The 25,266-nt window shown below is 39.2% G+C and overlaps 1 protein-coding gene across 3 annotated transcripts in view; it reads right to left on the reverse strand.

Moving 5' to 3' along the window:
• oca2 (oculocutaneous albinism II) overlaps positions 1 to 24,176 on the reverse strand; it is a 52,836-nt gene extending 28,660 nt beyond the window's left edge. Inside the window, exons 1-14 of one of the 3 annotated variants that reach the window (XM_079350611.1) lie at positions 24,058 to 24,176; positions 19,533 to 19,781; positions 14,905 to 15,000; positions 14,174 to 14,365; positions 13,946 to 14,003; positions 13,079 to 13,151; positions 12,383 to 12,540; positions 12,190 to 12,272; positions 11,887 to 12,040; positions 9,278 to 9,349; positions 8,187 to 8,252; positions 6,626 to 6,682; positions 5,533 to 5,657; positions 4,236 to 4,374 (exon numbers count right to left, since the gene is read on the reverse strand). In XM_079350611.1, the coding sequence (XP_079206737.1) occupies positions 4,236 to 4,374; positions 5,533 to 5,657; positions 6,626 to 6,682; positions 8,187 to 8,252; positions 9,278 to 9,349; positions 11,887 to 12,040; positions 12,190 to 12,272; positions 12,383 to 12,540; positions 13,079 to 13,151; positions 13,946 to 14,003; positions 14,174 to 14,365; positions 14,905 to 15,000; positions 19,533 to 19,771 (1,512 nt within the window). In that variant the 5' untranslated portion in view covers positions 19,772 to 19,781; positions 24,058 to 24,176. Of the gene's footprint in view, positions 1 to 4,235; positions 4,375 to 5,532; positions 5,658 to 6,625; positions 6,683 to 8,186; positions 8,253 to 9,277; positions 9,350 to 11,886; positions 12,041 to 12,189; positions 12,273 to 12,382; positions 12,541 to 13,078; positions 13,152 to 13,945; positions 14,004 to 14,173; positions 14,366 to 14,904; positions 15,001 to 15,234; positions 15,471 to 19,532; positions 19,782 to 24,057 lie in introns of those variants that run through there. The other 2 variants (XM_079350613.1, XM_079350612.1) reach the window with 2 other exon arrangements.
• Between the last annotated feature and the right edge of the window lie 1,090 nt (positions 24,177 to 25,266).

A 25,266-nucleotide genomic window follows, 5' to 3' on the forward strand; every position in this document is an offset into this window, starting at 1 on the left:
GCTGTCCTTATCAGGGGCCAGACATGACTGGATGAACGTGCTGCCGCAGTGTCCCTGCTCTTGTGTCACCTGGGAAACCGTGCCAAGACAAACTGGACAGCAGGCCCCCCCACCCCCCCCTGGAGCCCAGTGAAAGAGGATGCTACTGTACACTGGATGAGACCACATACTGCTGCACCCGCAAAGGCTAAAATGTCACACGCCACGAACAGATGCCACATCAAGCAGCTGGGAAAATGTCATGTCTTCTAGTGCTGCAGCTTTTTGCCCCTCCGAGTGTAAGAAGAGTGAAGGTTATGAGAAGAGCCTACGAGTCATTGCCCTTTTCAGACGGCGACAGGTTTTTTCTGATTAACCGAGGGACATGTTCTAACTGAGGTTTACTTTCGTCACAATCTGCCGACACGTTGAAAACAAAACAAGGAAGATCTGCCCTGAATGTTTGTCTTTACTTTTAGCTGAGAGAGAGAGAGCACATTTTCATGCTAACCACAAGGGTCAAGCAAAATATAAGTTTAAGGCAGTTATCATTTGGAGCTGCATATCTGTACTTCATGGTTTAAACACAGATTCAACCTTCAAGTTTTTAAGAAACTAAATAAGTTTGAAATGAGAGAGTAAGCGACATGAAAAGATCACGAGAGAATTCAAAAAGATTTAATGAAGTGTCAGACTTTTAAAATGCCTAAAAGGTCAAAATTCAACGATTCTAAAAATCTGATGTGTTGAAATTAAAACTCCTTTAAATATTGAATGTTTTCCAGAGATTGGAGGTGTTCATGTTGAAACACAACGTTTGCGATTAATCAAGAGAATTATTTTAAACAAAAAATAATAATTTGACTATCCTGCTTCATATGAGAATGTACACTGAGCGTTGTTCATCTAAGTCGTAATGCTGACTCCTCATAGTGCTTTTACGCCGCATGTCACACCTGCGCTGATGGTAGAGGTCACTATGTAGTGAGACCAACAGAAGTAACTCATCACATTTATATACATTAACACGCAGCAGAAGAAACTTGGGGTTGAGTGTCTTCGTTGTGAAACAGTAACAAACCAGTTATTTTAAGTTATCTCCTTGATGAGTTGTTCACACTATGTGGAGACGTGCGAACGATAGACTAAACACGAGCCAGTGAAGTTCGGGCGTATGAAAACATCTGGATAAAATTGTGCAAAGAGCAAATATATAGTGCTGTGTGCTTATTTAATGGGCTCAGGGGGTTTTTGGCCGGGTGGCAGGGGGCGGGTGCAGAGAGGACTGTGGTCTGACTGGGATCACAACTGTAATTTGATTGGCCACCAAAAATCAAATACTGCACGCTTTGTTGAAACTGGAAGCTGGCAGCTTTTTGGATTTCAATGTGACAGACTTCCAGCATGTTTTATATTCAAAAAACATTTTTTATGAAATTCTGATTCATTCCAGCATCTAATGCGATTGATCATAATAAATGTTTTAATCGACTGACTAATTTAAACACATAACAATAAATCTGTTAGTTAACATGATGATGTTTTCTCAAGCTTGTCACAAATACTCTTCTGTAATGTTTTCATGTAGCCTTGTCAAAGCAAAAATAACGAAGGAAATAAACCAAGATGGACTCGTTTGATGTTCAACGAGGCACCAAATGAATTTGAATGAAACAAGATGAAATCACCCTGATCACGACGGCACAAACACAGAGATCATCAACCAACCAACACTCAGAGAGTGAAGGGCTGACTGTCGGTTTCATGCTTTCACACAGTATTGCATCAGGAGTGACACTGTCTTCTTCACAGGTTTAATCACACTGTAATCCCAAAGAGACAGACTCCAGTGTGCCCAGGCATGCCACTTATACTGTATATGACGAGAGACACACCAACACAACCTGCTGCTGCGTGTGTGTGTGTGTGTGTGTGTGTGTGTGTGTGTGTATAGGGGGGTACTACTCCATAAAGGCATCAGAAATAAATCAATGTGCTACAAGAGGGACTTAAAGAGCAGATGGGATTCTTAAAGTAAAACATGAACTGTTTGACATCTAATCAAAGCTTGAACCACACCGAACAGTTCGCTCTGGAGTTGCTCTTTTTGCACTTGAATTGCACATTTGCACACCTCCACTTTGCACTTAGTTAGGCACTCCCAACTTGGTATGAGCTCAACTTGACTTTATTTCGATGTTTTATTTGGTTTGATATTTTTGCTTTGTTGTTCGAGGTTTTACTGTTTGTTTTTTTTTTGGTTTATATTTTTTACGTAGATGTTTTGCTTGTGTTTCTCGTCTTTTGTGTGCTTCTGCTGCAAAACAAATTTCCCCTTGTGGGACAACACAGAATCTGAGCCCAGGTTTATGGTTCAGCCTTCACTGATGTTATAAAAAAAAACAAAAAACAAACAGCCACTTACTTAGGTACTTAACAAGAATAAAAACCTCCAGTTGAATGAATGTGGGCTGTATGATATAGAGCTTTGTGAGTCTCATACTTTACCTTTAAGATTCATAATGAGGATCTTTGTTTACATTCCTCGGCTTTATTCATTACAACACACAATAACTTTGCTCTTTGTACAATCACCCAGACCACAGATTTGTCCTGCGGTGATACTTTAGGTGGTAGCCACACCAATTTAGAGCTACGTTAAACTGAAGCAAGCATTATTGTTTCAGCTGTGCAAGTGCTCTGAAATACTTTTGAAATGTGTCACAACAATGAATCTCCTGTTATATGACATGTTTAAACAGGAACATAGCAGGTGGTATCAAGAGAAATGAAAGATTTCCTTGAATTTGACCTGCTGTCATTTAAACACAGACGGTCAAATCCTGCCAGTATTACTGCTGTTTCCTAAAAGTTGCTATGTGCTACATCTTTTCAACAAGCTTTGTGAAAATTGTTATAATCTAAGAACAAACAGAGAGATCCTAGAATATTAAACATCTGCACGTAACCTCGACGACAGAGCGAGAAAGTAAAATCTTGTGAATGGATGCTGTAGGAAACGGCTCAGGAGACATTATTAACACTGGTACTCTAACATAGGAAGGTGTTAACACTTTTTTTTCTTTGCTATTCTGACATTTTTGATTCATGTGATTTATTGCTGCAGCGGCAAAAAAAATACAAATTGGTTCCACTGCAACAACATCGTCATTTATCACCTGAACATCAACATTAATAAGGGTTGTAGAAAAATACACTGAGAGCTTGTGCTGGGCAGAAATGTCATGTGAAAAACCGTCGACAACATCAACCCTCCAATGCATCCACAGCATACTCCTAAATGTCTGTACACTGTGAGGGTGTGCACTGCAGAAGCTGTGATAGGTCATGAATGTCAGAGGAGGAATACAGAGGCTTTAGAGAAACTGTATGCAGCAACATGACTGCTGTTAGACTGCTGCTCTGTAAAAAAAAAAAAAAAAAAGACCTACTCAACACACACTTCCACTTCTATCAGATCTTTGTTGACCTCCTGCGTAAAGGGTCTCTGAGTAGTTTCAAAAGCACTCTTCAAATAACATTAACATCATCATGATGTGTATTCTGTACCCAGTGGTTTTACATTAACCTACACTGATTGTTTTTACTTCAAGTCACAAGGCTTCACAAAGAGATAGAAACATCAACAGAGTGCTTCAGCAAATGCAACTTTCAGAAAGAGAAGTTCACTCAATTACCCGCTCCAATGTCAACTCGGGAACCATGAAGCCTTTTCTAAACTGTCACTTAGGAAAATAATGAGACCTTTTATTTTCCTCCTTGTAGAGATCTGGATCTCACATCCACTGAACATCTGTTTAACAAGTCTGAGGTACAACTACATGACTATGGCATCACATTTATTTAGCTGCATGTGAGTTGCACTGTAAGATGCAGGTTGTTTGGGGAGGTTGACGAGGATTAAGGCAGTTTGGGGTTAAGTGTCTTGCCCAAGGAGACATCAGCAGGAGCTGGAGATCTAACCCCCTAAACTTTCCGGTTTAGACGCTGAGCCACAGGCGCCCAAATATCTGACACAGAGAGATAAGATAAAGAACTATTAAAATGGTTTTAAACTGTGCAGCTTGAACTGCCATTGTTCCTTCATCCTAATATAAGTGTTGAGGGTCCGGTTTAGGAAGAACAGCATCACGTTCACCTTACTAAGCGTCTGGTTCATGTGTCGGATTACACCCGGCTGATCTGTGGCATTATATTAAAGCAAGTTTAGGCATTAGAGCTGTGAAAGTGCTTACTTCTCTGCGCAGGTCCTGATTTGATACTATAATCACATTGGGTGGATCACCGACAGCTGTGGCAGCCCCTCCAATGTTGGTGAAGATTACTTCTGCAATCAGGACATGTCTTGGGTCCAGATTAAGCACCTCACACAACCTGCAGAATCAGATAGAGACAGAAAAGCCCTTTAGCCCCGATTAGATTGGGACGTGTGGGAGAGAGTCATACAGCAATATAAAAAGGATATTGGAAGATAAAAAGAGTTGGTCCTTTAACATGGGGGCTGTACAGGATATCCCCCAAGCTGCCCTGATAACAGGTTGGAGCACCGTTTTCCCCCAGATCTGTGTCCTGTTTATCTGGTGTCTACTTTCAGTCGAGTCAAACAGCATCAAGATTCTGATCATCTGCCAACAAACACGGACTTAATAATGGTTCTCTTTTTGGACTTGATTCAAGAGCGGAAAACAGTCAACAATAGGGGGCGAGTAAGAGGTGGGCGGTGCACACACTCGTGATCTGAGAGACAGGCCACTGGAGGAAATTGGAGATTCTTCTGTTTGGCTAGCATAGGAAGCATTCAGCTTGTTACAGAGAGACGAGTGTGATCCATCAGCTGATGTGACCACTTAAAAAGAAAATGATAAAAGGTTACAGGGTATGTACCGCTGATTAGATACAAGAACTTTGAGTCAAAAAGTAAGTAAGCTAGTTCAGTGAAAGATACATATTTCCTTTTTTTTTTTACTTTCTACTGGGCCAAAAAAAGAAAACAGAATCAGAGAAGTTTCTGATTAATAATAGTAAACGATCTGGTTTGCAGTGAATGTGAGCCAGCCTGGATATTACTGAAGGTAAGTCACAACACATCCTACTGCTTTTTTTTTTTTTTATCCAACTTGTGATGTCATAAACTGAGAAAATTTAAAACGGAGCATCTTTCTCTGTGTGGTAAGACCACAGACAACAAAAGACTGGATGGATTTATTTCATGTTCTGGGTTGATATTAACACTCAGGTTATCCAAATAAATGTTTCATAATATGCCCCCTTTAAGTCTTTTTATATTGTAGATACATTTACTTATTAATGTTACTTTAGATTACACTTGTAATTAAATTCACTATTTATTTGTAAAATTAAAAAAAAAGCTGTTCACAACATTGATCAGTAAAGTTATATAGACTGTGTTGTGTTGTATTGCCTCTATAGTGTTGAACTTTTCAGGATGTACTCTGAGCTTCGTAACCAATCCGAGGTCCTCTTTTTTTATGCATTACAAACTGGAGGACATTTTAAAGGGTTTCATGGTACCTTATAGTGACAGGAGTGAAAAGCATCATGGTGGTCACATTGTCCAGAAAAGCTGAGAGAATGGCGGCGATGAGGCAGAGGATGATGATCATTGGCCAGACTCTTCCTCTGGATAATTGGTAGGCCTGCAGAGAGAAGCGATATGACCAAAAAAGAAAGTTATCATGGAGAATTCATGGAGTATTATCAGATTATTATCACAGTTTGTACTTCTAAAAATAGCCACATAATAGATGGACTACCACAGATCAGTATGGCCACGTTCTCAATGCAGTACAACAATGTGTCCGAGCTGTTCTCAGGGGACGTGTTTTAATTTGGAAAACCTGCCCTCAAACAACACACACTTAAAATTCATGAGCCTGCATAATCCCTCTGTTCTCCGGGTCTGAGTGCTTCTGCACCTGAAGGACGAAAGGCATTCGCCCTCCTTCACCATCTACAGCGAGTGTGGAGGATTAAAAGCGAGATGTTTTTTGTTTGACCTTGACCTTGAGCAGACAGGGTGAAGAGATTATCTTCAACTTTAGGATGATAGGAAATATAAGAGTGCGTGTTATTCGTAGGATATCTGTGGTTTAACAGCAGAGCAACAATAGAATCAAGATGAAATGAAATAAACATGAAATACCAGCTCCTAAATTCATTTTTGTCCTCTGTGGGAAAAACCACTGAGCTCTTTATTTTATTCAAACACCGTGCATGAAATCTTTTTGAGTTCTAATAGCAGAAGTCTAATCTCCACACTCACAGACGCCACAGTCGATACACATTCAACCAATGTCTTCTGTTGATTTTCAGTCATTTCCCTCACATCAGCAAACACAGCACTGATTGAGGGAGATAATATTTTGCTAAAAAGTACTGAGAAGAAGTCTGACATTGAGCTGTCAGGAGATGAGGGGTAATATCGGCTGAGGGGAAGCCTTTCTAAGATATTACACACATCTCCTATATCTGATTAGAGAACTAAACTAGAATTAACTGGGTTGCACTTTTTTAAATTGTTGTGTTCACTAGAAGAGATGCAAACAAAACATGTGAATGTGCGTCAGTACCTACAACTATTATCATCATCACACAATAGACCAACCTTCACGGCACAATAATCGAAGAAGCCGGTTTCAGAGAAAATGGCCACCAGCACCATCTGGAAGAAACAGGACATATTTTATTTTTAAATAAATAAATACATTGCATTATGTCACAACAGTTTAAGTCCTCTTTCTATCTCGCACGTAGTCACGACAGACGGCAGGAGGGCAAGTGAGCACGACGCACACAGGAAATGGAAGTTATTCCTCGTTTGGAGGTTCTTCATGTTTTATATTCTTTCTATACTTTAAAAGAAAACCCATGAAAACATGAACGATGAGAGAAACGAGGCCAAACAAAAGGCTCCTAAAAAAGATTTTAAAAGAGTCGTCACACGCTGACGGAAACAACGCCTGACGTCATATAAATTAACTGAGAGTTTGAATAGTGTCTCTTTGGATTAAGGCGAGGTGAGGCTTAAATAATGACTGTGTCATGATGATTGTGTGCTTTACTAAAGAGGGATAAAACATTAAAATCCTGTCACTTAGAATAAAAAAGAATCAAGTCTCTGTGACTTTGTGATGAATCCAGACTCATAGGATACTTTATTAGAAACATTAATTGACAGTCATGACGTTATCTCGATTATCTGTCAGATAAAACTTTATATTTAGCTAATCCTCTTTAAAAGCAGAAACATTAACAGACCTACAGTTACATTAATACAGCTGATTGAAAAACAGCATGTTGTATAAACCAATTACTTTGAGTAATAGTGAGCTCACCATCATTAAATGGCGAGCAGCAAGAATCTGCAAAACTTTCCGAATTGGTTCATGAACTAAATCGTGATTCCTCATGCAGAGGTGAAGCGTTTTCTCCGTATATCAAAATGAACCGTGTTGCATTATTGTGTCCAACAGCTGGAAATATGTGATATATTCAGGATCTGATACATCGGCAGTCTGATGTTGTGTCAAGCACTGGTCTATCGTTTTGTTTTGTCTGTACTGTAAAGTGTTACCCAAAGACGTATTTGGAGAAAATGTACATCTGAATACATTACGCAGAGTCTTTGAAATATGCCGCCTGCAGGTTTGAAATATTTTCACAAACTCCCATCGCTCTGTTCGCTTCTGAAGAATGGGAAAAAAATTTCAGTGGCAGCTGTTGACAGTGGAAGATATCCAAACGAAGCTGCCATCTGTGTCCACGCTTCATCACGAAATTCAGAATTCACTGACCTGCCAGGACTGTTCCTTGTGCAAATAATAAGAGAGGAATATTTCTTAAAGGTTAATTATCTGCTTTAAGTTAGAACGTGTCTCAAAGAAAGGTTTCAAAAAGATACTGGCAAGAAAAACCTCCAATTTCTACCTTTACGTGGCAGGTCATGCTTGTTTCCATGGAGACAAGGTTTTAAAATGTCAGTTTTACTTGCCTCCACGGAAACAGATTTCACTGTCAGTGCTTTGAAAAAGAGTCAGAAAATGCAATGACAGGATTTAAGATGTCAGATGGTTCTCTACAATAGAGAAAAAGTAAAGGAAGATTGTTTTGCCTGGTCCAAGGTTCATAAACGTGTCAAAGAAATAAATCATAATTAGGAGTCTCACCATCCCAAACAGAAGAGCCAGAGTCTCGTAGTCGATCCACTCGACCACAGTCACCAGGCTGGGCCGCTGTGGGACACACAAAGAACACTATTAGATTAAAAAACAAAACAATGATCACATCCTCGAGGAAATAAAAACAAATGTTAGAGCATTTAGTAAAGTTGAACACATTCTTCATTTGTGATATAACTCCTCCCCTGCTTACACTCTGCCTTTAGATGCATCCTGTCGCTTCAGGAGAGGCACAGGTGAAACTCAAAACGCCGACCGTGTTCCTGTCCCAACTCACCCTAACGTCATCAAACTGGAGCCAGAATGAACCATACTTACATACAGCTTTCATTTAGCTGACCTTTGACCTCATACAAGCCCTCCAACGTGAAGGATTAAGGTTTCCAGGATTGATCACTGCAGAATGTGACATTTTCAAGCTAATGAACTATCGTCTTCATGAGAAATAGTTGTTTTTTTTCTTGGCTATGAATTGAACTAATTATTGGAACCAAGAAACATAGAAGCTGTGTACGTGACGGCAGGTTGTTTTACTTCCTCTGGCAGGAAGTTTCTGCCTGTTCTGCAGATTTGAATTGGGCTGATTGATGTTGGGTCAATAACAACAGTTTATTTAGCGTTAGCTAAGTTTGAAGAGAAGTTAAAGCCGTTTGATAAACAGCCAAGCAGCTGAGTTTAAATGCGTTAAATCTGCTTTTAATTAACAAGTCGACAATTCAACTTACAAGCGGTGAGTGCTGGCTCCTAAACAATGACGAGTTAAACACCTGTGTATGTATGTTGTGTAACTAAACCTCAGAGCATTGATGCAATAACAAACCACCTTGCAGTTTTGTACTGCATCACTTTTTGTTGCTCTGCCGGGTTTAAGCATCAAATAAAATATCCTGTCTATAAATGACAAATGAGCTGACAACGATTTACTCGTGAATTGTCTGACAATCAAAACGTTCTCTCTAACTTCATGCTGTAGTTTGTTCCCTGAAAGTAACATCAGATTTCCATCCAATTTCTCGACAAATCGTTTTTGGATAAGCTTCATTTTCCAAACTATTTGACTGAACAGTAATAAAACTCACATCACCAATGAAAGCCAGAGCGGCTAATGCTGCGAAAGATCCCAGCATGGCAGCCAGTGTGCGATGCACGATCTGAAAATAAAGACAAAATGTAATTTAATTATTCAACTTGGAATCAAAGAAGATGACAAATATCATTCAATATCAACATTTGCACACAACCACAATCTCTCTTAAGTAAAAATCCTCTCTGTCTGTGAACAGAAAGTCACAAGTGAATCACATTCAAGTCATGAATTCATATCAACACTTATTTAACTCCTTGTTTGGACTATTATATAACATTATATTCCTGCTTTATAGAGTCTATGTTCATTAAAGGGCGACTTAAGGGACACATTTTCTGAAAAGATTTGTCTCTATAGCAGGAGCATGTGAGTCATGAGTCTTGAGGGGGGTTTTTTTTCTATTATGCTCAGTTCAGTTGTGTTCACTTGCGACGAGGTTCCCTGCTGCTCTGAACGAGACATCACCAGAGCTTTGTGAGACACCTGTAAAAGATAAATAAGGAGGTTTTTGAACTCTACATCTCACAGTTCTGCTCACTAGGTGTCCCAGACCGGCATAAATAATGGTGAAATTGAGTGTAATAGATCTCCAAGTCGTTTTCATTTTCTCCTGTTTGAAAAACAGGAAAGCTAAAGGAGCTATTTCAAACAGTTCAGTAATGATATTTGGAGTCATTCTGCTTCAACAGGCTCCATAGCTACTCTCATATTGGGTCATCCAATGTGCTATCACACATCTGAGCTGCTTTTCTGACTTCGACTCCATAGAATTAAATGACAGGAAAGTAGGTCCTTTAATGAGGCGAAGATGTAGAAAGCTGTTTCTGAGGAAGAAACTTTATTGACTTGACCCAAAGTAACGCTGACGACTGGTTCATTCAAGCTGCTTCAACTGGCAGGTGTGTTAGCAGAAGGAACATTTTGTTGTAATTTTGATGAGAAGACAAGTTGTCTTAAACGCAAGCCGACCTCGTTGACTATCTCAGCAGTAACTTGGGACCCGTCACTCAAGCTGAATAAAAGCTCTGACTCTCTTCAGACATTCTTGTATTATCTTTTTGTCCAATCTTTTCTAAATAACGCAGACAGGAGAACAAACGTTTTGTTTTTTTCCTTAATTTCCTCAGCCTTTGTTAAAAAAAACGGCGCTGTAATTCTGTACTTTAGAACCTTTTGAAAACATCAGATCAATTATTAAGCTAAAGTTTAATGGAGAAAAATCAACGTCGCTTGCAGAGTGAGGCATTCACAGATGGCTGACACCTTTTGACATCTTGCTGACGTCTGAATAGCGATGCACTGTATGCTCCGAGACTTTAGAGACAATCGCTCGCACTTTCAATTACAGCCTCAGCAAGCTGGCTGTCAGCAACAGAGCTGACACATGGGAGTGTGTGTGCAGACTGTAACTGTGCTGTCATCTCTCATAGCCTGCTGCTCACTTACACATCATTGTGTTGCCCCTGCAGACACAGATTTCAGAGTTCACACCCTGTCGCACTAAGGGAGATTACCCCGTCTAATTAAAACCAAACACTGACTGGATAGAAATGAAAATAGCAGATATATATCCGGGGAGCTCACATCTCAACACGGATCTGTAAAGTGAGAAGCTTGTGAGCAACACATCAACATTAGGATTACAAACATGTAGGATGGAAAATACTGAAGCACGGCCAACGGACGGATCATAAATACATGTCTTATTGCCCATTAGTTAAATGTTAAATATGTTAGCATTACTGTTAATTACTACATCCAATAGACATATCATCGTGGGATGCAGCTTGCAGGTGGAAATTAGCACAAGTGCTACAACCTGGTACAATGCATCTCTCCTTTTTGAGGTTAATGTATATTGTACACTGCCCCTGTTCAAATAAATAAATAAATGAAAATGAAAATGAAAATGAAAATTTCTTGTTATTTAAGTGGAAGAAGATAGAATTTAAAGTTGGATTATGTTTTGATCACATCCTTAAAGGGATACTTCACCCATTTACATGAAGCTGTGTATCATTAGAAACATGGTAGTAGTGTTGAATGGTCGTGAATCCAGCCCTCATTTTGCCCTGAGACGAGAAAAATGTGTTTTTCTTTGCCTGAAAGTTTTCTTCATGTGATGCAATATGACGCTTTTTGCATCACATCATTACATCAAGAAAACTTTCAAGGTTGGATTCACGACTATTCAACACTACTCCCATGTTTCTAATGATACACAGCTTCATGCAAATGGGTGAAGTATCCCTTTAACAGTGGGTTTACACGTTTCTCAATCCTGATTTTGTAAAGACACGAGCTCGCTGGATTGTGCTAAAGAAGGCCAAAAAAGCCCCAAATTGAAACTTGAGGAAAAAACAACAAAACAACAAAAAAGTCCACGCTAAGAAACATGACAAAGAATTCCAATTCTAGTTTTTGGGTTGGGGTACTTATGGGAGTTTATCTGTAAGGTTTCACCCTTAAGAATGTTTTCATGTAATCCATTTCCATTTTCCCCAGAAAAAAACAGGGAGGTGAGACACATGATAAGATGAACCTACACAGACATTTTTTTGTAATACAGTCAAACCGAACTCCCTTCATTTCTTCATTTACCTCAAAGATGATGAGAACATAGACTCCAGTCAGGATGATGCCAGCGATGGCAACCTGTGTCTCCACGTTGACATAGAGCGACTGGTGGGTCATGGATAACGGCACCACCTCGTTCTCATGCAGAAAGGCCTGAACTGAGATGGAGATGGGATCACTGTGCAGGGGAGACAACACAGAAGCAAATGTTATGTACTGTATGTGTTTCTGTCATGAAACTCATTTTAGCTGTGAAAGGAAATTCAAACTGTACTTTTGGTTTCTATTTAAAAAAAAAAAAAAAAAGCTTTTCTGCATTTTCAGTACCTGCTGATCATCTCGAAGGTTTTTGTTATCAAAATCTGGTCACTTCGTTCAGCATGTAGAGGGATCGTCCAGTTATACAGAACCTGTTCACAAACAGCAGGAGATCAACAAGTATAGTTTTACCAAACAGAACTTCACAGATGATTCAGCACAGAACTGAAAAAAATATATATAACCACGAGATGTTTCTCACCGTCTGGGCCCGCCTCCTCCGCTGTCCCGCCTGCTCAGTCTGCTCCACCTGGATCAGGATGTACTCTTGTCTGGTAAAGTCGATCATTCCTCCGGCGAAAGGCCCTCCGACCTGCAGCCTTAGCAAAGCATTGTCTCGAAAATCTGTCATGTTCATAGCTGGCGAGCGAAGACCGTCAAGAGAAACACTTATTCAGAAGTGTGTTTTACTGTTCGATACAGTATTGAACAAAGTCCTTTTGTCAGATGTTTCATTTTATTTTAAATCCCTGAATGAAAACTAGAACGGGGCAAAGGAAAATAAGTTTAGTGCTTTTACATAATGGAACTGATTAAACGCTCCAAAAGAAGAATAGGCCATTTAATAAACTGTGCATGTCTATTTTTAGAGAAGAAAAAAAAAGAATCCTTTCTCCTTGAAAATGACTCAGAGATCATAAAACTGCAGTGACGACCATCCATTTATTTGTCAGGACTGCTACCTACTTCCCCTCACATATTTTCTCTAGCAGCATTCACTTAGCCAGATGAAGACCTTTGTGGATTTATACCGTCCAAGGTCTGCATGCCCTCACACTCAAAGTGAAATGAACATTCATTATGTTTCCTTGTTGATTAAAAGGCCTGTCGGGACTTCTGCTCTTTTGTTTGTTTATGAAAATAATAGTGATGCGTGGAAATCTGAGGGGAAGGATACAGAAACTCTCTGTCGGGGAGACCGCCAGCATCCTCCACGGGTTATTTCGATCTGGATACATGCTGAAGAAGAGCTGAAAGCATAAGACATTCGTTATTTTCTCGGTCCGCACAGTTCCTTCCAAGGATGTAGTGACGCTGAGAATAATGAATAGTTTCATCACACTGTGTGGAAAAGTTGGACTGCTGCACCACAGTAGGACTAATTTTAAGTCCATTATGTTGTGTGCAATGTTATCCTACTTTAGTGCTATAAGTGGAAAGTACTGACAAGTGGTCACGTTTTGTAAATGAGAGAGGGCGATAAGAGAGTGGTCAGTATGCTTACTATATCTTAGCAAAATTTGAGAAGATTAGCCTAAAGGAGCAATATCTAAAACATCATAAATAATCTTAATCTGTCATCAGACATAAAGAAAACATGCTGGCTAGATGTTCTCCTCCTAAAGTTTTTATTTAAGTCCGAAATGTTCTGGGGTTTTTTGTTTTTTTTTACCAGAGAAGGTGACAGTTTCAAGGCACCCCCACACTCTCAGTTTGCCAGATATGAATAAGTTATCACAGCAAACCAAGAGCAGCGGGCAACCAAACTGGTTCAGATATAACTGACCTAAAAGAGCCTCTGCATGTCTCTATAAATCTTCACGACCTGAACCGCGGTACAACTGGGTTCAATATTGGAGGTCAGAGTGCAGAAATGCAATGCAGAGCTGGCTAAACACTGAAGCTTCAGTGTTGGGGACATGTCAAGCCAAGTGCACATCAGCTATAGGGAGGAGTAAAAGTACTTTAAATATCTAATCAGGCTATCTTTAGGATTTGATAAAATATATATTTTCAAAATGATGCTTTTGCCATGTCCACTTACGCTGCAGAAAACAAGAATAGTAAAAATCGTGGCAATTCTGGAGACTGTCAGGCACCGTCTGAAACGACAAGAATGATAACTTGTAAATCAATAAACACGACCGTGCTCGCTGAAAACACATGATTCAAACCAGGTATTTCATTGGTAGACATGGCTTCACATTAAGAGTTTAAAATGAAAAAAGCTTATAAACCACCAGTCATAAACTATCAACTAAAGGGGTCTCACCTCATGCTACTCGTGAGCCTGAAGTTGATGTTGTCGATGGGGTCCTTATCTGAGGAGCCGGAGCGGGACAGGGACAGGCTGTTGACCTCACTGCCCAGTCTATACCTCCTCTCCAGGTCGAGAGGACCATTGTCCCAGGGCTCTCCTTCCCCTTCAACAAAGCTTGGTTCGTGTAGGGTCATGTAGGTAATACTGGAAAAGAATAATCCCTGTCAGTCACTGAGAATAAAACAATACAGCGTCAGGGAAATAAACATTGGTCTTAAGGACACCAGCTGTTGTTGTTCCCCCCAAGGGGAACATGTCTGTAATACACAATGTAATACACAGTTTGATTCATTCTCCTTGCACACCATGTCATTTGAATCAATGTAAGAAGGGTTGTTCAAAGATGAAACACACTGTTGGCGTGTCCGTCGTAATCTTCAAAACATGAAATTATGAAAAGCAAAAAAAAAAACATGAAATTTGATGAGACGGCTCTACAAAAGATCACACGCATATTGTGCTCTAACTGTATTACATTGAGAAAAAGAAGGCATAGTCATTGGGCTAAATTGACCACAATAATATTTAACCACAACACAAGTTTTATCAGTCAGTTAGTTAGGATGTGAATGATTGGTTTGGGAGTGTTTTGGGGCACAATCATGTCCTGTCTTATTTATTGTATTGAGTATTAGATACTTGGGCTCCACACTCAGTAATCCAGAGTGTAAGGGATTACTCACCTCTCATCTTGAGAGAATCTCAGCAGTGGCGATCTCTCTGAAAGGTTGGCTGAACTTGATTTTCCTCGAAAAATATTAAACATGCCAAAATTGTGCCTGAAAAAAGAAATCGAATGGAATAGGATGAATCACATGAAAATTGCTGCATCTTAATCTTTTTCCAAAACATTGTGTGCTCCGACCCAAAAGCCCACAGCTGTCAGTGCACAGCTGTCAGTCACTGGTTAAAAAGGTTTGCTAGACCCTTTGTAACCCGTTGGTGGCAGAAAGGTGGGTGAGCAGCTGGTGATAGGACACCTAAAGAGAGATCATTAGAGCCTCTTTTGTCACCCTGCTGCTGCACCGTATCCCCGAGGCTCCTGCAGGCTGCCTCCGCCAGGAGCCTCGCAGCTGGGTCTCAACCAACAATCACACCCAGGCACACGCACACACACATACACACACACACACACACACACACACACACACACACACATACACACTCTCTATATGTGTCCATTCGATCATCTGTTTTCATAAAGCCGAACACGCACACACTCATTTAAAGCAGCAGGTGTTGATATTCATTATACAAAAAAATGCCTTTAAGCAATACCATGGCACCCTCTCCCATACAAATCGTAATATTTTACTTAACCCAACCATACACCAATCTTCGATTTCATCGAGCCCACAGTCATCTCAGCAATTACTCTGACAGCCGTTTAGACGTGATCGTCGGAAAATGAAATCGCAGCCCCCCGAGCTAAAACCTTTTTGATGGGAATCTTTTTGAAAATTAAAGTCCCTCTCGGCTAATCTTATAATCTTGAAGGGTCTCTACCGTCTGCCTGTCAAAAGGGTCGGTGCTGTAGTCTGTGCATCTCCTCATCCAGAGGCAAGAAGTTTGGTTTCCTGTAATTACTTCTGGATTAATGAACGTAGTACCAATATAAGGTAACTGTGCTGCACTGAAGATAATTTATTAATCTATAATTCTTTACTCTTGTTGTTGTTGTTGTTGTTTTACACATCTAGAGGGCATTAGCAAACACTCCAGACAGTCTGGGGCTCTGAATCAATGAGTGAAGTGAGAGTGTTGGATAAAGGGACTAGATTGCATTAAGAAAAGTCTGCCACATTAATCCTCTTTGGAATCTCTTACACAACTAAAAAGAGATTTACTGCATGTCTTCAAGTGTTCCCTTCCCTCCTCTTACCCTGATATGACTCTGACATTATCCCTGATATTTCTTCCTTATTGTGTGGTCTCACCTTGAGGAGGAGCCTTTATAAAATATTGAGGCAGCCTGGATTTATGAGTCTATTCATTTATGAGTTCAAGTCAGTTCAATTAAAAAAAGTAATCTGTTAATATGACATTGTATATTTTTTTGTCAGGTGGTCTCCATCTTTTTTTAGTGAACATTAAAACTTCATGCTGCTTTGGCAGATGAGGTCAGCCAATCACAGCCAGTTAGGTGGGACTTTTTGTACAGGTGCATACATAAGAATTAGAATAGCCCATTGCCTCAGTGTTTAATTGACAAAAAAAAATTGAAAAAACACACACATCTATATATTTAGTTATATGAATTTAATTTTTTAATGAGCAATCTAACCTAAAGTCTTACTGTGGCATACTTTGATTTTGCTCATTGTCGTGTCAAAAGTCATTTTTTGTAGAAAATTGAAAATGACAAAAGAAGTTCCATGCCAAGATCATTTTAATATATGAAAGGCATTAATGTGCGATATGACTGGATCCATGTTTACCATGGACACTAAATAAACTTAGTGAGGCCCCTGTTGGTTTCCATCAACCTAAAAAAAAAAGGCAAAGAGCTGGAGCTGAGACGAGGACCGAAGCCTCCTGACAAACAACAACAACACAGCCATGAAAGAAACATGAGCGTTTTTAATGTTAGGCATTCTGATTGTGTACCAACATAAAGAACAACGTTTGGTCCCTCAAGGAAGGAAAAACTGGAAGTTTGGACCCCAGGTTGCTAAAATGTTTCTTTTACAGGATGTGGAAACATTCTCATCTCTTTCAATTCATTTTGCCAATTTTTCAGGTGAGTCCTGTGTGGATAGAAAATTAATCCTGCAAATGAGAAGAATCTCTCAGCCAAAGCTTGACAGCAGAGGGTTGTGTTAAATTGAGCAAAAAAAAGGCATGATCAGTTGGTACTGCTCCAGAGGAAGCTGGTCCCTTCTGGTGTCCCTAATTCAAATTTATATCAGTCTAATGTGTTGTATGAGGTGTAGTCATGCTTTTTAGACCCTCATCCCATTATTATGTTTTAGTTTTCATACACACAGAAAGCATTGTGTGTTTTGGGGGGGGGGGGGAGACATCACTCCATTTTAAATGTAGTGTCACAAATTATAAAATGGTCTTATTAGCAATAATGAAAGTACTTAAAAGTATAAATAAAAATAGGTTTTTGATAAAGTGCCCAATTTGGACAGATGTTTTTTTTAAGGCTTTTCCCATCAGGTGTCGAGTAGAACTGAAAATGATGAGAGCAGTGACAGAGAGTCGACTGGTTGGTGCTTAAACTGACCAGAAACCTTTATTGTTTCTTGAATATCGACATATTTGGTGAATTATTCTCTTCTGGTCCAGCAGGTTTCTGGTGGTACTTTGTTTAAAGATAACTTTTGGTAAAAGGTAAGACTTTTACGTTAACGTCATCGAGTCATAGTACGATTAAAAACACTTTTAAAAAATTCACTGTTTTGAGCACTTCTACTTCTGTCGAGTCTGCTGTTGTTGTTTCTGCTCCATGACATGTTTGAGTGTTTTTGTCTGTTGATTTAACTGCCAAACACATCTGGATCTTTTGGCCACTTGTCGTTATCACATTGAAAACTCTCAAGTTTTGAAAGTGGTTTGAAAACAGGTTTGAAAAAATTAGGATGTTAAGAGCCTGTGTTCATTTTAGCTGCCAAACATGAAGCCTTGCCAAAAAGATCTTGTTTTATGCTGAGAAAAATTCTACAGTTTAATCCTAATAACGTCACAACCACGGGCTTGAGATTAAGACCCTACTGAGCGGCTGAGATACACACCCACGTACACACCATTAAGTCCCCGAGTCTGTGAAGGTTTGAACTTTACAAGAATTCTAGTATTTTCCAGGTATGCTCAGAGACCCCTGAAAGATTTAAGCATCAAGCCACGTGTAACATGATTCTGCACATGTGTTTAAAACTGTTGTGTCCTACATCAAAGAAAAGCTACAGCAGGACACGTTTGGTGCTTTATTCATGGAATTCCCTTTCTAAACCACAACTCCAGAAAAATGTGTAAACCAATGTTAAGCTTTGTTGTTTAAAGGTCACAGAAACACACATTTCCAGCCTGTTAGCTTTGAATGGGCCACTTAAGGGCAGCAGAACACGCACATAGGTTATACACATAAATATAAAATTTACTCTGGTTATACTTCTTGACTTATGAAAGACATTTTGGTTTTCTACTGAGTTCATGGTTGTTCAGAAAATGGTTGGGCAAATGTCTTAATGTCTTAAATGTCTTAAAAACCTTGTTCTGATATTTAAAGTTGATGTTGTGGAGTGAATTGAAGACATTTACTTATTGCTGCACTTTGTTAAGTAAGTAAGTATGCAAGTCTTTATTTATATAGCACCTTTAATTTATTTCTTTTTATTTAACCAGGTTGGTCCCATTGAGGTTAAAAACCTCTTTTCCAAGGGAGACCTGGCCAAGACAGGCGAGTAAAGAGTAAGACACTTGTTTACAAGGTGCTTTTACAACTAAACCAGTTAATTCACTAGTTTTTAATTTGCCTGGTTTGAAAATATGTTTTTTAAACATTTTCTTTCATGCAGAATCTTAACAATCTATTCTCGGCCCACAAATACAAATGCTGTGATACGCACAGGCAGTCTGTGGTTCAAAACATATTGGTTTGGTCGACAGTTTGAAAACGATGTAGAAGTACAGGGTGAAGTTAAGTAAACGCTTGATGAGTTGGTTTAAAGTTAGAACTTCACGTTGACTTCTGAGGACCGAGTCGTCAACCTCACCTCAAACAGAATATATAAATCTGATGATGGATTTCCATTCAATCTTTGATATGTGGCAAAGAGTCAGGTCTTTGGCTTGCTTCTTCTTAAATGTCTCGATTTGTTATGAATGGGTGCTACTATATACAAATATAAAATGATTTATTGACTCTCTATATGATGCATCAAAGAGCATGTTACTGTGAGTATCTGATATCGGTTCATTTGGGTTTACAATGCTATAAGTTGACAAAATTAAATGTAAAAACTGACTGATTGTCTGTTTGAGAAATGACTGTGAGCAACCATTATGTTACTCACTTGCTAATTGTGAAATCTCAGCTGTGGGCCTCAAAAATGATCTATGATTTATTAATGGATGGGTGTTTTAATGTCATTTGGTAAAAATGGTTCCAGCTTACATATAGGTATAATTTGCATTACAGATATAATTGCCCTCCCACTCACTGACATGAAGCTCCACCATGTGACCCTCCAGAACACCTTTATCCTCAATACATGTTCAAAACATTCCCTACAACTTGGAATGATGCAAAATCCTGTCAACAAACTCCCATTAAGGAGCAGAAACACAATTTGAGTAGTCGTACCCATCTTCTTGTCGAACAGGGACAAATCCATCGTTGTGGATGGCGCACTGTCCCGTGGGCAGACCTGTAGACTGCAGCTTCTGGGTTTCTCTCCGCTCTGAGAATCCCTGCAGTAAAAGAAGCTCCTCGAAGTTCCCTGCGACGGCCTCTGGTGACCTCAGGCTACTCCTTCCCTGTGGGCCTTGGGCTGATGTCTGAGACAACTCAATATCCAGGTTGCTTTTGTTTTCCAAGTACATGGTGAGGCAGCTGGAAGGTAGGAAGTAAACATTAGATTTTTGTGGATATGTCAAAATGGGCGATTTCAACTATCAACCTAAAATAACAATAGGCAACATTTCACCAAATGAGAAGTACATCATGTTAAGATGCAGTTGCATACAATAGCATACAGCTCCTTGTATAAATTATCAAATAAATTATGTCGCACATTTATAGTCATGTTAATGTCTTATATTTCATGTTTGAGCTTTCATCACAAAGAAAAAACATTCACTCTGTATCCTCGTCATGAAGACATGTCAAACTATTTCTGCCTTGAGTTTTTTTATTTTTAATTATTATTATTATTATAAAGTGCAACGAAGTTCTTGCAGGAAGTAATCTGAGCGGAACACTGACCAAGAAAATGTTGATTTGAGGGAACTACATCTTTATCAAAATGTATTGTATTCAAATGTCCTTGAATTTCCCTCGGGATCAATAAAGTATCTATCTATCTATTAACTTGTCAATTTTTTCTAAATCTCACCCAGTACTTTCGGTGCATAGATCGAAACAAAATGCAATTTCAAAGTTTTGAAAATACTGGGTGAAATTTTGGAGCAGATAATGGTTAAGGCTGTACCTCAACTTTACTCCCCAAAGACAACCGGAAACAAAAACAAAAGCACATGTGACATTTTCATCAGTTTTAAGGTTGACGGTATTCAGTCCTTGTGATTGTTGTGTGATTGTGTGTCATTGTATACTGAGCAGGTGATGTACTCTGGGTATGGAAACAAATTGCGTTACCAGTGACACTATAAGAGTGGTGAGCGGTGGTTAAACTTTGACAAACAGGTTCTTTAATTTGTTCTTATGATCTGTGTAGTAAAGAAAGACACATTCGTTTAGATCAGGTCTATGTGAAAAAACGTTTGTTACTAATGAACTATTTCAGCACAAATACATCTTTTTAGGAATCCTAACCAAGTACTATCGGTGCCTTATCCTCGGCCCGTCTACATTTTGGAAAACCGGCAGATTAGTGCAGAAACTACTTGTCCAGTTAGAGAGAGATCATGGTTCACGCTAACACAAAAATAAGTTCACATTGAGTTTTGGTTTCCTACAGGACACAGAGACCAGGATAGCATTTAGGGTTATCCTTACACAACCCTGGTTATCAGCGTTGGTTATTCCTGTGCGTCTATGGTGTGGGCTGTTTGTTTTTCATGTAATGTCATATGAGGAGATAAACAGTACTTGTGAAAATAAACTTGTGAAGGTGAAATATTTTTATTCAGAACCTTTCTATCAAGGCGACCAGGGTTTGAGTCCCATGTGACACCAAACATGTAGATCAGTCAAACTAACCGGATACTTATGGTGACCAAACTTCAACAACCACCTCAGACACTTTAAAACAGTTGCCCGTTTAGTTTTGGGTTATTGTTTGGCCTTTACAATAATATTTCAACACTGATTTTAACTCTGAACGAAAAGACGAGAACAGCACTCGTGTACATTCATGGGCGAGTTGACAAAAACCAAAGTAACCTAAATGCTAATATGTCCCCTGATTTGTTTCTAACTTTGTCCACCGTCTATGTTATGGTAGGTCAGGAATATATTACATGATTGCCTCTGGTATGGTAGTATTTTGTGCCTGCATCTTGCCAGATAAATGTTAATAAAACAGTCTTATAGGCTACGATATTATACATTTGACTTCACACAACACTCAAACACGTTCTTTGGGGTAAAGGATAAAAAGTAAGAGCTCATTAGCATCATTGATATATGACCAAGCTAAATGCTATTTTGTCTAGCCAGTTGCCTGCTGTTTCTATATATACCATTTGTTGCTGTATTGTTAGTGGCCAGTTGATACGTTAACAGTGCTTTTTGCATTTGTGTGCATTAGTAAATGTCGTGCGCAGAGTTTTTGTACTTTCATAATAGTACCTGCGAGAAATACGATTAGATGGCTTAATTGAATTAACACAGTACTTACAAAGCGGAGATCAGGGTTTAGTCCATTTTGAAATCAAATGCATTATGGAAGTATTAAACAGCCCCTCAAAAATGACCTCATGCAAAACCTTGCCAAAGAGTTTTGATCGCAAAACCAAACCACCTTTAATGTTGTGAAAAGGTTGCAACAAGGTTCAGTTTGATCACAGGAAGCAAAACTACTTAGTTCGGTTTAGAGCCAAGAGGTTTTGGCTTTAACTATGTCAGTGTTGACTTTAAAAAGTTTGTTTATACATATCAAGTGTAACCACCTCTCATCACTCTCTTAATGCTAACTAGTTCCTGTGTTATTCACTACATGCCTCCATGTGCTAATTGATGACAGGGGGAAGCGTACTGTTAGTTTCACTGTTAAAAACAGATTGCTGCAGTTGCAGTGAGAGTGAAAAAAAACTTTTATTCCTTCTGTTTCTAAACTTGAGCTACACACACTTTTAGTGTTTAGTTTAAAAACTTTTTGGTTGGCTGGTGTATTTAATGAAACAGGGAATCTTGGAAACAATAAGGCAAACAGTCACATTAGTTTGCTGATTGGGTCTTATCAGCGAAAACATTCCATACAGTGATTTGTCATGCCACAATCACAAAATCCTTTATTCAGGAAGTAATCAAACTACATCAGCCGAGACGTGCAGTGTTTAAATTAACATAAAAAAAAGTGTGAACAGGAATTTTTGAACTGCTTGTCTTTGCTGTTTCTTTTGCCTAAATCTGCAGGAGGCTCGCTTTTTCTCCGAGCAATCCAAATGTCCTGCTGCGATATCAGCCTTTATGAAGCAGGGGGTAATGTGATTATTTGTGCCTATAGGGTGATTTAGTATGGATGGATAATAGTTTTGAAATTGTTGATTTTCTTGATCTAATACACCTTGCATAAAAATGTAGTCATGCAAAAGATCTCAGAGATTCTTAATCTACAGAGAGCCTTACGAAACCAGTTTTGAAAATGTAAATGAACATATTGATTACAGCAAATCTAAAGTTATAGCTCTGTCTTTTTAGCACACTTTCTCCTTTTTCCTAATGATACAGATGAGTGACATCACATTCTTAACCAGCTCAAGCTGAGACGTCAGTTACACTAACCTCCCTTTCCCAGGGAACAAACAGGAACAAGGAGCTCTATTGTAAAGCTGAGACTCTAAATCCTTACATGCTGATTGAGCCTCAGGCCATAAAGTGACGGTGAACTTGTCAGTGACAGTGTATGGGATAGAGTTATTGTACATGTAAACTCTCAGAGACCACAATAGCAAAGGGAGCCAGCATGTATTATAACAGCTGACTGATTCACAGCATGAGGTCAGCTTCAGCAGACATGAGGTCCTGGCAAACACAAAGAAGGCTGCATGATTTCGATGGGATTATTGCTCACATGAAAGGCAACAGGAACTCACGTGTGACATTTGAGCTCACTGTGATAATAACCTCTTTGAGTAGTGAGGCTACAGTCCTGTCAGGCAGCGGTGCAGGGTCAAACTGATCCTTCCAACTTCAGAAATTTCCTGGAAAAGAACTCCTGAGGGCCATCCCTTTAACATTCCACACAGCACTGACCCGTCGTCAACATAGATTAGGACTTAAACAGCTTTAAAGCTGGTTAAAGGTTAAAGCTGGATCATGAATAGTATATGAAAAAGTAAAAAACAAAACCAACATTTTAGTAATTTAGTGATGCATTATTATTCTTACATTTACTCGCACCATTTGTTGGCACTCAGTAAAGTCAGTCAATGAATGCTGCCTGCTGTTCAGTTACACCTCACAAAATAAGCTTGACCAATGCTTGAGCTTTGGCTCACCACAGAGAAGAATCATCCTTTTTATATGACATCCCGCCTGGAGGGCTGTGAGCGACGACAAACACAAGCTGCTATCTTAAAATTTTCACCCTCCTTCACAGCAATTACAGAATCTATATCAACTATGAAATGCGGAGAGATACAAAAGTTGAAACCCAAAGATAAATGCAACAGAAGGGTGTTGTGTGTCAAGTGCTTGGCTATTCCTGCATTTTAATTTTCAGTATCAGGTATTTTCAGAAAATATAGAACATAAAATAAAAACCACACAGCCAGTTATGTATTAGTGAAATGAAAGGGATTTTTGAAAAGCTTTTGAAGAGCTGTACAGCAGTCTTAGGATGTAATGCCTAAAAGCCCTCGAACAAAGCCCGCTACTGTGCTGCATCTACCACACAGGGAACGCAGGGCCAAATCTTAACTTCACACCAAAACTGAAACTTTTATTCTAAGAACAAAAAAAAGTGACAGAAATGAAAGCTTACCTTAAAAGTTGAAGATGGAAGTTGTTCTGGGTGATGATGATGAAGGTGATGAAGACAACAACAATGACGATGGTTTGAAGCAATGATGCTTTGATATGATGTCAAAGATAAATATCCAACTGCAAGAATCACAAGTAAATCATTCCGAAATACTGTAGAAATGCTGATGTTTGGTACTGTTGCTGGGCTTTTTATAAATATATATTGATGAAGCTAAGACCTGCCGACTTTCTTTTCTACTCCTTTCCTGTGCTCCCCAGCGAAGGAGGGAGATGTTGCTGAGCACTCTGAGTCAGGAGGAGGGAGGGAGTGGCACAATGTTCTCTCTCCACTCCAAGCAGAAAACTTTCCCATTCAACCTTTCTCTCCACTTTGTACAACCAAAATCCCCACACTGATTAGCTCCCCTCCCACCTCCTACACCTCCTCCACCTCCTCCACCTCCTACACCTCCTACACCTCCTACACCTCCAACACATCCACCACCTCCTACACCTCCAACACGTCCACCACCACACTCCAACTCAATCTGTGGAAAAAAACAAACATTTCAAATCAAAACACTTTTTTTTAACAAAAGAGATATACTTTTAGCCACTTTAAAGTTTATTTCTTTAACTATTTATAATAAATCCATAATTGACATTTCTTTTATTATATTTATTACTATGCTGTTTTTGCTAAAAAAAAATAAAATAATAAAAATACGAAGAAATGAGAATAAACGTGTCACAAAGCTATGACACAGGGGCATCATCACCTCCTGATCACAAAAACATTACTCTAAAGGTAAACATATTCTAATTTTTAATGCTAATATGTTCTGGGAAGCAGAGCTGTCAAATATAAAGCCGATAACTGACTTCAACGGGTGGCGTTAACTTCAAAGATATTTGGGTAAAGAAAGGTCAGACAGGTCAGAAAAAGAGAGGTGTCAAAAAAATGAAACTCTGAGGCTTGGTTTAGAGGGAAATAAAATGAGTTATTTTAAGTACTGTGTGCAGTGAGCCCATTAAGCTAGACTAAGAGCAAATAAGGTCAGAAGGTCAGAGGGAACGGTTTAGAAAGCTGATGTGAAACCTGCCTCATTATCACTCTGCATTTTCAGAGCAGGTCATGGTTCATGATATGGTAACATGGTAATGTCTTATGCTGTGTGTTTCTACCTAATGTTTCATCAATAGTGAGAACCAATTTCCCCCCGGGGGA

Source organism: Symphodus melops (assembly GCF_947650265.1).
Source record: "Symphodus melops genome assembly, chromosome: 8".
NCBI classification, from domain to species: Eukaryota; Metazoa; Chordata; class Actinopteri; order Labriformes; family Labridae; genus Symphodus; species Symphodus melops.